Here is a 13825-nt window from a genome sequence, read left to right as displayed (position 1 = left end):
GAAATTTTAATGTAGGATTTATTTAGCGACATTGATCGATACTTTTGTACGGCACTGTATATACATTGTATGCAGAGTGTGGGACTTTCTAAATTAAATATTGTACCGTTATGCCAAGGCACCAACTAATGAAGCAAACATAAGTCATGTACCAGAAGCTACAAGTGGAAAATACTACCCAACAGTCTGATATATTTAAACCTCGAAATAAATCAATTTATTTGACACCACCAAATCACTGTTGTTAAATGAGTTTACTATGATATTTTTCTAACATTGTAAATGCTGGGACTTTTAGAGCACATATAAAAGCTGATATCTTCACAGACATTCATTTACAAAGTCAGAGACAACTGGTTCTTGATGGATAGTTTTACATTGTTCCCTGAGCATGACAACTGAAAATGAAATGCATGAATGCAATGGGCCCTTAAAACTGGTTAAAGTAATATCCAAGGAGAACAAAACCCTTCCTCAGTCATTTTTTAAAAATTCCATCCCCTGCCATGACAAAGACCCATACCAGTGCTATTTGGGATGCCCTGTACCTGGCCCAACAAAGCAGAATAGCATAGTGGACTTGTTGACCTCCATGTCTGCCTGTATCACCAAATCAGCTTACAATGATCAACACATTGGATCCTTCATGCATATGTGGCACAGTCAGACATGGTGGCTGCAAACCCTATTGATATACTTTTTTTTTGTTAGGCCAGATAAAGGGCATGGGGCAACTTATGGGGTAGCATTAGATATCACTGGGGAGGGGGATATTTTAAATTGGGTGTTTGCTTTTAAACAAAGGAATGGGACCTATGCTAAAGCTACACTAGGGTGAAAGGCAAAACAAATAAATGGGAGAACAAACAATTATTTATACAGGGAACAAACAATTATACAGGCTGCTGTGGCCTGGTCTTCCAGGCTACATACTGCAAGTACTGCACATGTTTAAAGTTTTAAACTAATGTCAAATATTGACAGCACAAAATAAGCTTAGCACATTGGGGTCATTTATAAAAAAAAAAAAACTTTGCAAATTAGCACCTAGGCAGTAACCTTTAGTAACCAATCAGAAGTTTGCTTTCATTACTCCACCTGTAGTTGTCTGGAAAAATTATATCAATGATTGGTTGCTATGGGGGATTACTGTCCAGGTGCAAATTTGCCCAGTTTTTATAAATGAGCCCAGTAACATCTGTTATGAGGTAAAGTTATTGACTGGGAAAGTGATGGCATGCAGCTGCTCAAAGCTTTAGGAAAATGCTGCACCTTACCATCTCTGTCATTTGCAAAGATAATCATTTTAACATGATTTGGTTAAAGTAATTGGGTGCAAGACCTGTCCCTTGTTCTGTTCCATACTTATGAACTAGAATTATCAGAGCAGAATTTATTCACATTACTGAAACTAGAACCTAGCACTTGAGAAAAATGTGGAAAAGGCGAGATTGCTAATCACTGCAGGGGAGAGATCTTCAGTGGGATCATAATACGGGACTCCATATTCCTGACAAGTGGAACTGAAAAATATAACAACGTTAGCTTTTTAGAAAATAATCACAGACAGGATTTTTAAATATTTCAGTTTTAAAAAAACATGATTCCCAGCATCTCATTAACAGCCATAACAAGAACTTGTAGTATATGAAGTAGAAAACTATGAAAATTACTTTTCAGCACATGGTCACACATTAATGAAAATCAAGTTCTAACATCTTTTTCTACAATGCGAAAAAACACCTTGTGCTGTATGTTAAATTATGTATTCTAAATGGTACATTTTACCATCACAGCAAATACACTGGTCATTAATTGGGTTATAAAGAAAGTGACTGATATAAGGGAATTATACTGATCTATTATTAGAATCACTGTAAACATTTGGTACATTACCTGTATAGTATACATTCTCATCCCATCCTCGTTTGGTCCAAGCAGCTTTACGTGTCTCTTCTCTGGACTCAAGATCTTTGTAAGCTAATACACAGGCAAAGAACTGATTTTATTTGCTAGTTTAAGGTCACTAAATGCAATATCCTATTTTCAATGATATTCTAAATATTTAAACTTTTTTTGTTAACTAAAAACTTTCAGAATCCATAAACAAGGCAAAATAGTTAATATTCACCACCACACATACAGTATTAGTAAAGTATAAAATTTTGTTTAGTTTTATTTTAAGGTAAAAAGCAATAATAAAGAAACAAAGTATGTCTAGCTCAACCTTTTTTTTTTTTTGTGAGCCACTCAAGTATGAAAAAAAGTTCTTTGGGGACGCCAAATAAGGCCTGTGATTGGCTATTTGGTAGCCCCATGTGGACTGCTAGCCTGTTTGGAGTAAAACGGTGTGTCTGTGATTTAAAACCTGCCTCCTAGCTAATAGTTTGTGATCACTGGTCTAGCAGTTAGGCACAACCATATATGACTTGTCACTGTTCGTAGACAAAAGCAGCAACAGAGCAATAACAGCAAAAGGGTATTCTACAAATATTATGAACTAAGGAAAAGTCATATGGTATGATTTGCTCAAAAAACGTCCAGTTAGGAAAGGAAAGGTGGTAGACTCTTTGAGATGGACCATCTCAAAAGAGTTGAAGCATAAAAAGTACAAAAAAACACCAACCATAGGTAGTTACTAAACATCCATTTAGAAGAGATGTTATAAATCCATTATAACATCAAAAGTCAAACAATCAAAAACAGTTTAAGAAAATTTTTTTATGATTTATTTGTTAAAAAACAAAAAAACTCACTTTTCTCTTTTACCAACAAACCTACAAGCTTTTTGACATTATTCTATCACAGGTATTGCTTGTTCTGAATTTTTGGTAAAGTTTCATGAACATAAGAATCTGGACATTATATATAATCACGTCCTTTGTTAGAACCATCATTGTTGAGTTCCAAACTGTATTTGGAACTAACATGAGCACAGGGACTATTGTAAAGGCAAGGTTTTTTTTTTTTAATTGTGCACACAAGCCTCCCACATGTAATGCAAAATGTCAACTGCATTGTTTTAATATTGCTGTTATTTGATTCACTAAAGCAGTGGACCGTGTACTCTGGAAGGATGAATCATGCATCCGGCAATATGATGGATTCACAACTACCTGTCAGCACAGCCTAAAATTAGAAATATGTTTTAAGAATAATGGGGTTATGTAATAAAAAGCACAATGTTTGCCCAAGAGCAGAAACCCACAGCAATCAAACAAGGAGGCAGCATTTACTGGTCACCTGTTTAAAAGCAAACATCCTATTGGTTGCTATGGGTTATAGCACCAGGGCAAACTTAGTTTATTTTTTTACATATGGGGGTGGGTTATACTATCCCTATAGATGTGGTAATGGCAGATTCTGTTAATGCCTTTAAGAGGGGCCTAGATGAGTTCTTGAACAATCAGAATATCCAAGGCTATTGTGATACTAATATCTACAGTTAGTACTAGTGGTTGTATTTATAGTTTATGTATGTGAGTGTATAGATTGGTAGGTGTGGGTTAGGTGTGCTGGGTTTACTTGGATGGGTTGAACTTGATGGACACTGGTCTTTTTTCAACCCTATGTAACTATGTAACAATAAATAGTCATCTTGAGACAGATCACCATGTTTTCACGGCCCATCAGTGATGCCCACTGCTTAAAGCTGGCATAATAAATACTTCTCTGCCTATCTGGACCCAACACACAACCTACAGAAACCAACAGAAACCTTAAGTAATTGCCCAGACAAACAGATGGGCCTTTTTAGACTGTCCTAATATAAAAGAGGCAAGGCAAGTCGCATTTACCAAAATGTCTGATCACACCCTGCCTATTTGTGATCAGAAATCATTTTGTAGCAAACAGAGAAGTCAACAGGGCCAGAACTAGAGGTAGGCAGAAAAGGAAACCTGCCTAGTGGCAATGGTAGGTGCACTAGGAAGATACTTCTTCTGCCTAACCCCTAGTCCGGGATCTCTTACCCCCACTGCTGCTGGTCACCATGCTCCCCCCTGGTGTCATAACGCATGCACATGTTTGCTCATGTAGAGGGGGCAAAGTGGTGACCAGATTGCCTAGGGCGCCTGCCTATGGAAGTCAAACAGAGCCATTTGTATATGCTCATATGTACAAAACTTAAGAGCAATTACATTGCTGCAATTTAGCTAATAATTACATTAAGGGGCAGATTTACTAAAACTCTAACTTTTCTCATTTTTTTGTTTTTAAAATTAGAATAAACTCATTTCCACAGATGCCTGGCATTTACTAATATGTCTGAACTGAAAAAGTATGTGCAGGAAAAAAGTTGCGAAACTGTGGCTTTTTCAAATTCTCGCACAAAAAAACCAGCATAAAAAATCTAAAAACCTGTAAAGTTTCAAAGCAAAGAAAGATCTTCCAGGGAAGGGAAGGGACATTTGCCATTGACTTCTACATGATCTCAACAAGTTTTAGATGGTGAATTGTCAGAATATTCCCAGTATTGTTGCATAGTAAATTGTTAAAAAAAAATATTTTGCCAGCAACTTTTAGCGCTAAAAAAAATCAGAATCAGAAGGAAAAAAACCCTATTGTTAGTAAATATCCCCCTAGGTATTTTGCATTTTCATTTGCTACACTGTCCATTACAACACACTGCAAAGAGACTATTACTGACTTTCGCAATCAAAGCAAAGTTACTGCCAGACAACACAATAAGCTATTTTGCAATATAAATATAACATTGGTAGAGAAAAATGTACATGGTGCAAAGGTGCATGGATGCATTGATATAAATCATTTAATTAACTTGAAAAGGAGTGCTGGAATATAAATATTTTACTTATGCACGTATGTATAGCGCATAGTATATACTAAACCAGGACCACCATCAATAGAGTACAGGGGGTACTGCAGTGAGAGGCCCTGTTGCAGAGGGGGACCCACAAATGCAAGAGAGATTCCCTGGCTGCAAAAGGGGTAGGGGGTGCACAAGAGCAGGTGGGTAATCAGTGGACTAATATTCGGGGCTCCCTGGGGGTGGAGCCTGCTAAGTTAGTAGTATGGGGCTATAAATACTGGTTACGGCCCTGTATTGCCACAGACTACCCCTGAGGTCACAGTTGCATTTCTAAGCTTCTTTAATTAATTTGCTTGTACATTTAACATCATTAGATCTTCTAATCAGTCTGATTGGACAACATCACTAGCAGTACTGTGGTAGATTTAATAGGTATATTCATGGACAAGAGCTTAGGTTGCACAAAATCTGAGACATTCTTACATTCTGAATTCTTAACTCAATTGCCCTCTTATGTGGGCCTTTAACCAGTTAATTCAGTATGTAAATTACTGACTTTCTACTGAAAAGCATGAATTCAGCAACTATTTTTCCTAGGCAAAATGCTAAGTTTACCTCCATTTATTATTTTATAGGCTATTTGTTAAGAGAGTTCTTTTTTTGTGTGCACTTTTTAAAGATACACAGCTTAGATGTAACATTGTACACAGCTTAGAAGTAACATTGCTCGCGAATGGTGCAAAAAAAAAAAAAGTGCTATGTTGCTAGACTTACCCCACAAATGATGGACCACGTATAACTCCCCTATCTGAGAGAAGAATCCTCCGACTGCTTCCTGATTCTCCTGTCTGTGTTTGATTGCACGAGCCCTGAGGCATCAGAATTTTAAAGAAAGGTAACAATAAAGTGAGAGATAACACTAATGCAAGTAACTAAAATATGTTGCAAAAAAGGCAATGTATACATATAAGTGTGCATGTAGATAATATATTTTGGTTTTTCATCTTACCAGTTATTTCCCCATTCAATCATTGTTCCTGGCTGTGAGATAACAAAAAAAAGTAATGAGTAATATGACTTTGTCCTACAAAACTATAACAAATACTTAAATGATTATATTCCCTGATATCTGACCTTTAATCTGTAGGTGCGTAGCTCATATATGTTGGGTCCCTTTCGTGGCGCAGGTTCATTCCAGAAACTGAACTCCAGGAGCAGCTGGTTTCTGCGGGAGAGTAGCATTTTGCTCCGCTCTTCTCGGAATGCCAGGTATTCCTGCAGGGACAGAAAATTACTTTGTTTGAACTATTTTGTAAAGTTAATACATGTGTTCTGGAAGAATGTAATCAAAATTTTTGCTCCTCATAAAGAAAAGGTAGAAGGCCTAAAGAAGGGACAAAAAGCAAGGGAGAAAGAGGCAGGGGGAAAATACAGGGAATATAAAGGTAATCAAGTTAGTAAGAATGAAGACTGAATGAAGTATAAGGTAAATAATATCTTGAAAAGCAATAGTACATAGCCAAACAACCCAGTTTAATCACACAAGCAGATATGATTCATGGCATGGCACTTGCTTCAGTACCTTATTATTACGCAGCTTATTCATACAATCCATTAATGCTGGGTAACCCCCGGAGAAGCGCCATAAATGAACTGAAAAGACACACACATTTTAACACACACAGAGCACCTACCAAACATCATATCAGTAATGACCAACATAAGATTTACCTGCCTGGTCCTGTTCCCCATACCATGTGTTCCAATTACCCACAAGATCACAATGGTAATCTGGGTCATGATGTAACTTGGGCAGTACTTCCTCTCTGTGCATATGTAGAAGACACAAAGCTTACTCCTTATTCACAAGGAACAGAGTTAACAAAATGCAACAGAAAAATACTGCTATTGGCACACAACTAAACCTTTCTTTTGTAAATCTTTGTTTACAATCCAGCTTTAATGCCTTGAAGCAGTGGTTCACCTTCAAGTTAACCTTTAGTATGTTATAGAATGGCCAGTTGTAAGCAACTTTTCAGTTGGTCTTCACCTTTTAATCCCCGCATTGTTCATCCCCTGCAGTGTTCACACCTCAGGCTCAGGCTGTAATCATCCACATTGTTCACCTCTTCACACCTCAGACATTGTATCTACTGCCTGGACTACGCTGCCTGTGTTTATGGCACATAGGGTAGGCAGAGTATGGCACATAGGCAGCATAGGGCAAGGAGGGTATGGCACACACAGGTAGGGCAGGCAGAGTATAGCACACACAGGCAGCATAGGGCAGGTAGAGTATGGCACACACAGGCAAGGTAGGGCAGGCAGAGTATAGCACACACAGGAAGCATAGGACAGGCAGAGTATGGCGCACACACAGTGTGTGCCATACTCCGCCTGCCCTATGCTGCCTGTGTGTGCCATACTCTGCCTGTCCTATGCTGCCTGTGGGAGGTGAACCTGGCAGGGGTTTGTTCTGGGAGTTTGTTAGCAGTTGGAAATGGCCATTAAATGGTCCCTAAGGTGTGTAATTATGTACTGGGGGTTGCTGTGCTATCCACAGGGGAGTAGGAGGCATATGGATTTAAGGGTGTGTCTTAATATGACATAATATAATTAAAATGGGTGTGGTTTAAAAAGGGGGAGTGGTCACAACTGGCTTCCATTAGTGGCCCTCAACCATGTATGCTAGAGGAATTCCGGCCCACGGCACCGCAGAAGTTGGACAGCACTGATCTAAAGGATTTGCTGAAACTAGACATACACCTATGTTATAAAGAAATTACACAAATTAGAGAGTATAATTTTTCTACTACTAAAGGGGTTTTGTAACGCTTGTCACTAACAAGGATTTAGTTAGTAAATCTGTGTTTTATTTATTTATATATTTTTAATAAAAAAAAAAAAAAAAAGAATAGTAAGAGGAAAGCTCATAATTGTCACTGGTTACATACATATGCCTTGCTTTTCTGAACAAAAGTATTAAAGAGTGAAAAATGCTGTCATGGTTGTTATAAACAATAAATAAACTGAACTGTATCAAACTAATGTAGATCTTTTTGTAATTCTTTTTTGGTATGATAGCATATACAAATAAAATCAGTTAGTAGGTTTTCTAGGACAATATCTAACAAAAGATATTGAGGATACTCACGTCAGTCTATTATATTCTTCCAGGCATTCAGGCTTTACATTGTGAACTGAAAGGGACAAGACTAAAGTTAAACAACATCCAGAGAAAAATATCAGACAAATATGTTCAGTACATAAAGCTTTAATAGAGACTACAACACTGTTAATTAAAAAAATGCATAATAAATACATAATAATACTAAATGTAGGTAATGCTGCATTAATATGATCATTCCTGTCAGGCTGTGCTACATGCACTTTGCTTTTACTTTCAGTACTCCATTAATGTGCACCATTCAAGCTGCAGCATATGGGCAGCTTTCTGCTTGGCTGGTAACTACAAAATCCAGTGAACATTACTGTTTATACATAGTTCTGTTAGTAATATAGGTATGGGACCTGTTATCCAGAATGCTCGGGATGTGGGTTTTTCTGTATACAGGATCTTTCTTTAATTTGGATCTATATACCTTAAGTCTACTAAAAAATAATTGTTTTGCCTCCAGTAAGAATTAATTACCCAGTTTCTAAGGAGGTGGTTTACTATACCATTTTAGGTATTACATTGTCAAGAAAATTTACAGGGAAATTTTTACAGAGAAACCACTTGCATTTATTGAACTTTCTAAATATAATCAGTTAAAAATTCAAGCTTACATTAAATTTTCAATTTTGCAAGTTTCTCTTTAATTTATGTCACTAGCAATACTTTGCACTATTCAAGATGTGCCAGCCAGGCCCAGATTTGTGGCACGGCCACAAAGGCACAAATTTAGGGGCGGCATGCCACCCAGCCGCACCTAAACTTTGCTTTAATACAGAGCACTGGGGTCTAGGCACGCTGAAGTTTTCTGCGTGTCCTATCCCCAGTGCTCCATTTGTGAGATAGAAGGATGCATTTGCGTGTGATCCTGAGCGAGGGGAGGAGGGCAGCCTCTGGGCGCCGTAATTAGAAATCCGGCATTGGTGCTAGCATGGCTATATATTTTTACCTAGCTAGCAAGTTCAGTTAGAAATTTCAAGACTGAACAATCCCTTAATCTTAAAAGGACAATACAGTATAAATCTGTGTTCAACAGATAAAGGTGGCTGTACACTCCAAGATCCACTCGTTTTTCGTGGGTGGCCAATATCAGGCTAAATTGATTGTTTGGCCCTAGTGCCAATGGCGGGCATAGGCACCGTCAGTTCAGGGACCACATCAACAAGCTGATACGGTCCCCAATCCAACAGAAAAATCAAACCTCCCCAATCGAGATCTGGTCAATTTCAGGCCAGATGTTGGTCGGGAGGCCCATTGGTGTTGCCCATACACGCGCAGAAACGGTCTAAAGAGCCAATATCGGCAGCTGAAATCTGCCCGTGTATGGCCACCTTAAGACATGCTCTGGACATGTATTCTGCCTAAAATAAATGTATTTGTTGCACTGAACAGGACAGATCAGTTCAAATGAAAGCACTTTTATCACTTTGGGTCTCACCAAATTGTTTTTTCAGAGAATTTGTGGGGTGAGGAGATGGGAATAAATCAAACTTTCCTTATCAGATAAGGCCCCATAAGTAATGAACTCCTTTCTATCTGCAAACCTAACATGCAAGTAGCATCTAGGAGAAGGAAGTAATACTGTTTTAGCCATGAGGCAAGATTAAAAACCATGCCTCAGGCGACACCTAACCAGGGAGTTCGCTGAATTTCCATTTTTTTACAGGAAATTCAGCTCTTTTAATGCAGTGATTATAGTTCTGCTTTCTGCACTAGCGTTGTGCTCCTCCTTCAACCCACTTTGATGCAAGAAATGCAAGAGGGGATGATGGAGTGGCATCAGGGCTGCAGTATCAGCCTAGAAGCACCTGTTGAAGGAAGGGGCTTGTTAATAGAAATTCTTACCCCCAGATTCCAGGGGATAATGGTGGCAGTGGTAAGGATGAATAAAAAAAGCAATGGCCTATTATTATTTTATAATGAAATAAGGAGAAACATACTATTTAGTCCTAATATCAAATTTTAAACTTGTCACTGGCATATTATTCAACATTGAACATTATTATGACTATATTGTTGGATGAAGTCCCACAGACAAGTCTATAAAGGACACAGGCAGGCAGGGAGAAATGCAATTATGCTAGAGGGTGACATTTGGCCTACAGTAAAACAAAACATTGTTAGACTATGTTAAAGGAGTGGTTCACCTTTAATTTTACTTTTAGTATGTTAGAGTAGAATGCCCTGTTCCTTGCAACTTTGCATTTGGTTTTCATTATTTATTTGTTAGAATTTTTTAATGATTCTGCCTCTTACTAGCTTTCAAATGGGAGTCACTCACCCTGGCATCCAAAAATATGACTGCTTTGTGAGGCTATAATTTAATACAGTTAATATTCTATCTTTTCATTCCGGTCACTTCCTGGTTGCTAGGGTAAATAAGACCCTAGCAACCAGATAGCTGCTGAAATACCAAACTTGAAAGGTGCTGAACAAAAAGCTAAGTAACTGAAAAACCATTAAAAAAAAAGTGCAAGTTTGTCTCATCATACCAAATGTTAATTTAAAGGTTAAAGGTTAATTTAAAGGTTAACTACCCTTTCTCAGCTGAAATGGCATAACTAAATTTAATTTTTGTAATCAAGGGAGCATACTTAAAATCATCTAGACCTGAATTGCACATTGCAAAATCCTCCTAGAGAGTCCTATGCTGTCCAACCAGAGTGCACGCTCTATTGGTCTTCACCTCCAATGGGGGAAACAATTTTGCTCTAATAGGTGCCCTTTAAATAAAGTTTGTACGGTTACAGCAGCATTGCTGGGGGTTACTATTCTGCTTCCTGTTTAATTCACAAATGGCACTGCAAACACTGAATTTGATACATTGTCATAAATCTATCTTTCCTAACCTATATAACAGTGTATTATTTTACCCCCCTGTGGAAAAATATTTTCCATAAACGGATTCATGTCCGCACAGCTGGCAATGATTTGGAAACAAAGCAATTAAGTATCTAAGATTGGTACAACATACTCTTTAAAACATAAGTTTGTATTTTAAAGAAATACTTTTTTTGTTAAGAATGTTATTAAAATTGCAAGCTGCTTTTATTTTTTCTCCCTAAAAGCATGTTGTAACATTCTCTCAGGCTAAGATTTTTTTTTTTTTTGTATTGCATAAACTTAACCTTTAAAGGGCAACTGTAGTGAAATAAAATAGGTCTAAGGCATGCCTGCGAAAGGCAAGTAAGGTGGCACTACATTTTCTTCCTAAAAGGATATTGATCCCAGTCATGGGTGGGGGGCATGGACTATAGGGTCTGCTGTACCACAGTTAATGCCTTTTTTTTTTTTTGCAGGGGGGCCCGGCATCACCAAGTTACATTACTGTCCATTGAGGATGCACATTTCTTTTTAAAGGGCTCACTCCTTCTTCCATATGTGACTCTTAAAAAAAAAGGTCTTGTGCAACTGCCACATGGCATAAAGGAGGCAATTGGGGATACAAAGTATATATATATTTGGAACTGTTTCCCTTTAGTATTCTGAACATTATAAAATACGTTTTCATACTGGAGGTAGTATTTTAGGTATTTTAGGTTTAAAAGATCACATTTTTGTTTTTAGTTATGGTGACAAAAATTGATTAAGGGCTCTGGCACAAGGGGAGAGTAGTCGCCCGCGGCAAAACTCCCTGTTCGCGGGCGACTAATCTCCCCGAGTTGCCCTCCCCTGCCATCCCACTGGCAAACATGTAAGTCGCCGGTGGGATGGCACACGCGGCGGCGCGACTTCGCGCAAATCGGGCGAAAAAGACTCACGGGTCTTTTTCGGCGATTTCCCGAAATCACCCCGCCACGTCTGCCATCCCACCGGCGACTTACATTGTCGCCGATGGGATGGCAGGGGAAGGCAACTCGGGGAGATTAGTCGCCCGCGAACAGGGAGTTTTGCCGCGGGCGACTAATCTCCCCGTGTGCCAGAGCCCTAAAGGGTAAGTTCGCCTAGGGTCTTATTTACCCTAGCAATCAGGAAGTTATATAAATGAGATTCTGGAACATGAAAAGGTGAGGGACTCAATAAGAATATAAGAATTAAAAAAGTAACAATAACAATAAAACTGTAGCTTCACAGAACAATAGTGTTTCTGGCTGTTGGGGTCAGTGACCCCCATTTGAAAGCTAATAAGACATAGTACAGGAAGGTAGATAATTAAAAATCAAAATAAAGGAAGGTTAAAAATTAAAAATCAAAATAATTGTGAACAATTGCAAATTTGCTAGGAATTCTATAACATACTTAACTTAAAGTTAAACCACCTTTAAAATGCTGATTAGCAACTTTGTGTGCTTTTCGCACCATCTTATTGTACTCATCTGTACATATAGATTCAGAAGGAATGGCTACTATTTTCCCTCAGCACAACCACAGTTTTTACTAGGTACCCACACTGCATCTTGTAGAGACCACTCGTCTCCTTCTTGGACAATAAAGTGGAATGTGCATCTTTGCGAGGATCTACCTTGCGCACGAAGAGAGAGCGAAGCCAACTACTATCTCTGGAATCCGAGCCATATCTAAATTCAAAGAGAGGAATTAAGAAATGTGCAATCATAATCAGTATACTGCATGTATACCAAAAGTATTTTTTTTTCTTAAAGGAAAAGGAAAGTCACAATTGTAAGGGGAATCCAAAAAAGTTGGGCACCACCCAGTGAATGTATTCACTTATACGATACTCCAGGTTGGTGCTCCTGTTGGAAGAAACTGCACCAGCATGGGGTTATTTTGGCGAGCACCATGGAGCAATCCTCTTCATGCCAAATTTTTACAAACGGTGGCTCTTTGACTCTACTGCACATGTGTCAGCCATGGGGTAGCAAGAACTACAAAGCAGGAAGATGATTGCTTCATGGTACTCACTGGAAGAATCCAGAACCCCTTTAAAATTAAATTTAAGTTTAAATAATTTTTTCACAAACTCAGCTGCTAGTGTTCATACCTTTATTCACGTAAACACACCAATTACTTTAATCCTCTTTCTAAAAGGTATTACAAATTTTGTCAGTTATAAGCAATAGCATGTGGAAACAAAGTATGAGGATTTACACAGATTTAACCCAAAATGCTTTATCATCCACTGATGCTCACGTGCAGAGGTTTCCACTAACAGAGCTCAAACAAACATGACCTTTATACATCTTCTCTGACAACAGGCACTTGGAACCTATTAACAGAGGGGGCAGGTAACAAGCACTACAATACTCTGCAAAAAAACAACCAAGTATTCACAGAACTTTAAACAGGCTTGTAAAACACCACATAAATCTGGTAGTTCTGCAGTTCCCATAACTTTCAGAATTGCTCATCAGGCACCAGACTTGCCCATTGTGTACCAATATTCACAGCAAGCAGGTACTTTTCTAATTCTAGTGATAATGTAATTAAAAGATCTGCCGAAAACAGCAAGGGTTAAAAGCAGTATGCTGTTGACATCTTGCAATCTGCCAAAAACAGCAAATAAATCAAAGCTCATGCACCTAGTCCTACATTACACCAGGGAAGTGCAACAGTACATAGTAAGTGCATTCAGTGATTGTAAATGCATACCCACAGCATTGGAGAGGAACATGCACTGACTAACTACAATATAAACCTAACCAAGAGCTGTTGCAGTCTCCCTGACAGGTGAATGTACAGGTGACTGTGCTGCTGCTTCACTGCAAGCCTAATGGACTGCTTTCTTCTTGACAGGTAACTGGCATGGGCAAGCAACCATTTTATATTTAACTGTAAAGCCACTAGAAAGAGAAAGACGAGCCACACAGCTGCTTACCTACATAACTGCAGCGGCAGGTACCCCGAGCTGGGCCCAGAGCTTTGGAGCAAAGGAGAAATCCGGGCTACCCTAGTCAGCATGTTACAGACTGTGAATACAG

At 38.5% G+C, this 13825-nt stretch overlaps 1 protein-coding gene across 1 annotated transcript; it reads right to left on the bottom strand.

The window, feature by feature from the left end:
• Positions 1-236: 236 nt before the first annotated feature.
• On the bottom strand, positions 237-13825 carry nipsnap1 (nipsnap homolog 1). Its single transcript, NM_001016032.1, is given in 10 exon segments — positions 237-1523; positions 1897-1980; positions 5546-5640; positions 5781-5812; positions 5906-6046; positions 6354-6424; positions 6503-6597; positions 7926-7971; positions 12336-12463; positions 13723-13825. Coding segments are annotated over 10 exon segments (840 nt in total). The 5' UTR covers positions 13806-13825; the 3' UTR covers positions 237-1458.

This window comes from Xenopus tropicalis, chromosome 1, assembly GCF_000004195.4.
Source record: "Xenopus tropicalis strain Nigerian chromosome 1, UCB_Xtro_10.0, whole genome shotgun sequence".
Classification (NCBI taxonomy): domain Eukaryota; kingdom Metazoa; phylum Chordata; class Amphibia; order Anura; family Pipidae; genus Xenopus; species Xenopus tropicalis.
This window is presented reverse-complemented; position numbering and strand designations above follow the sequence as displayed.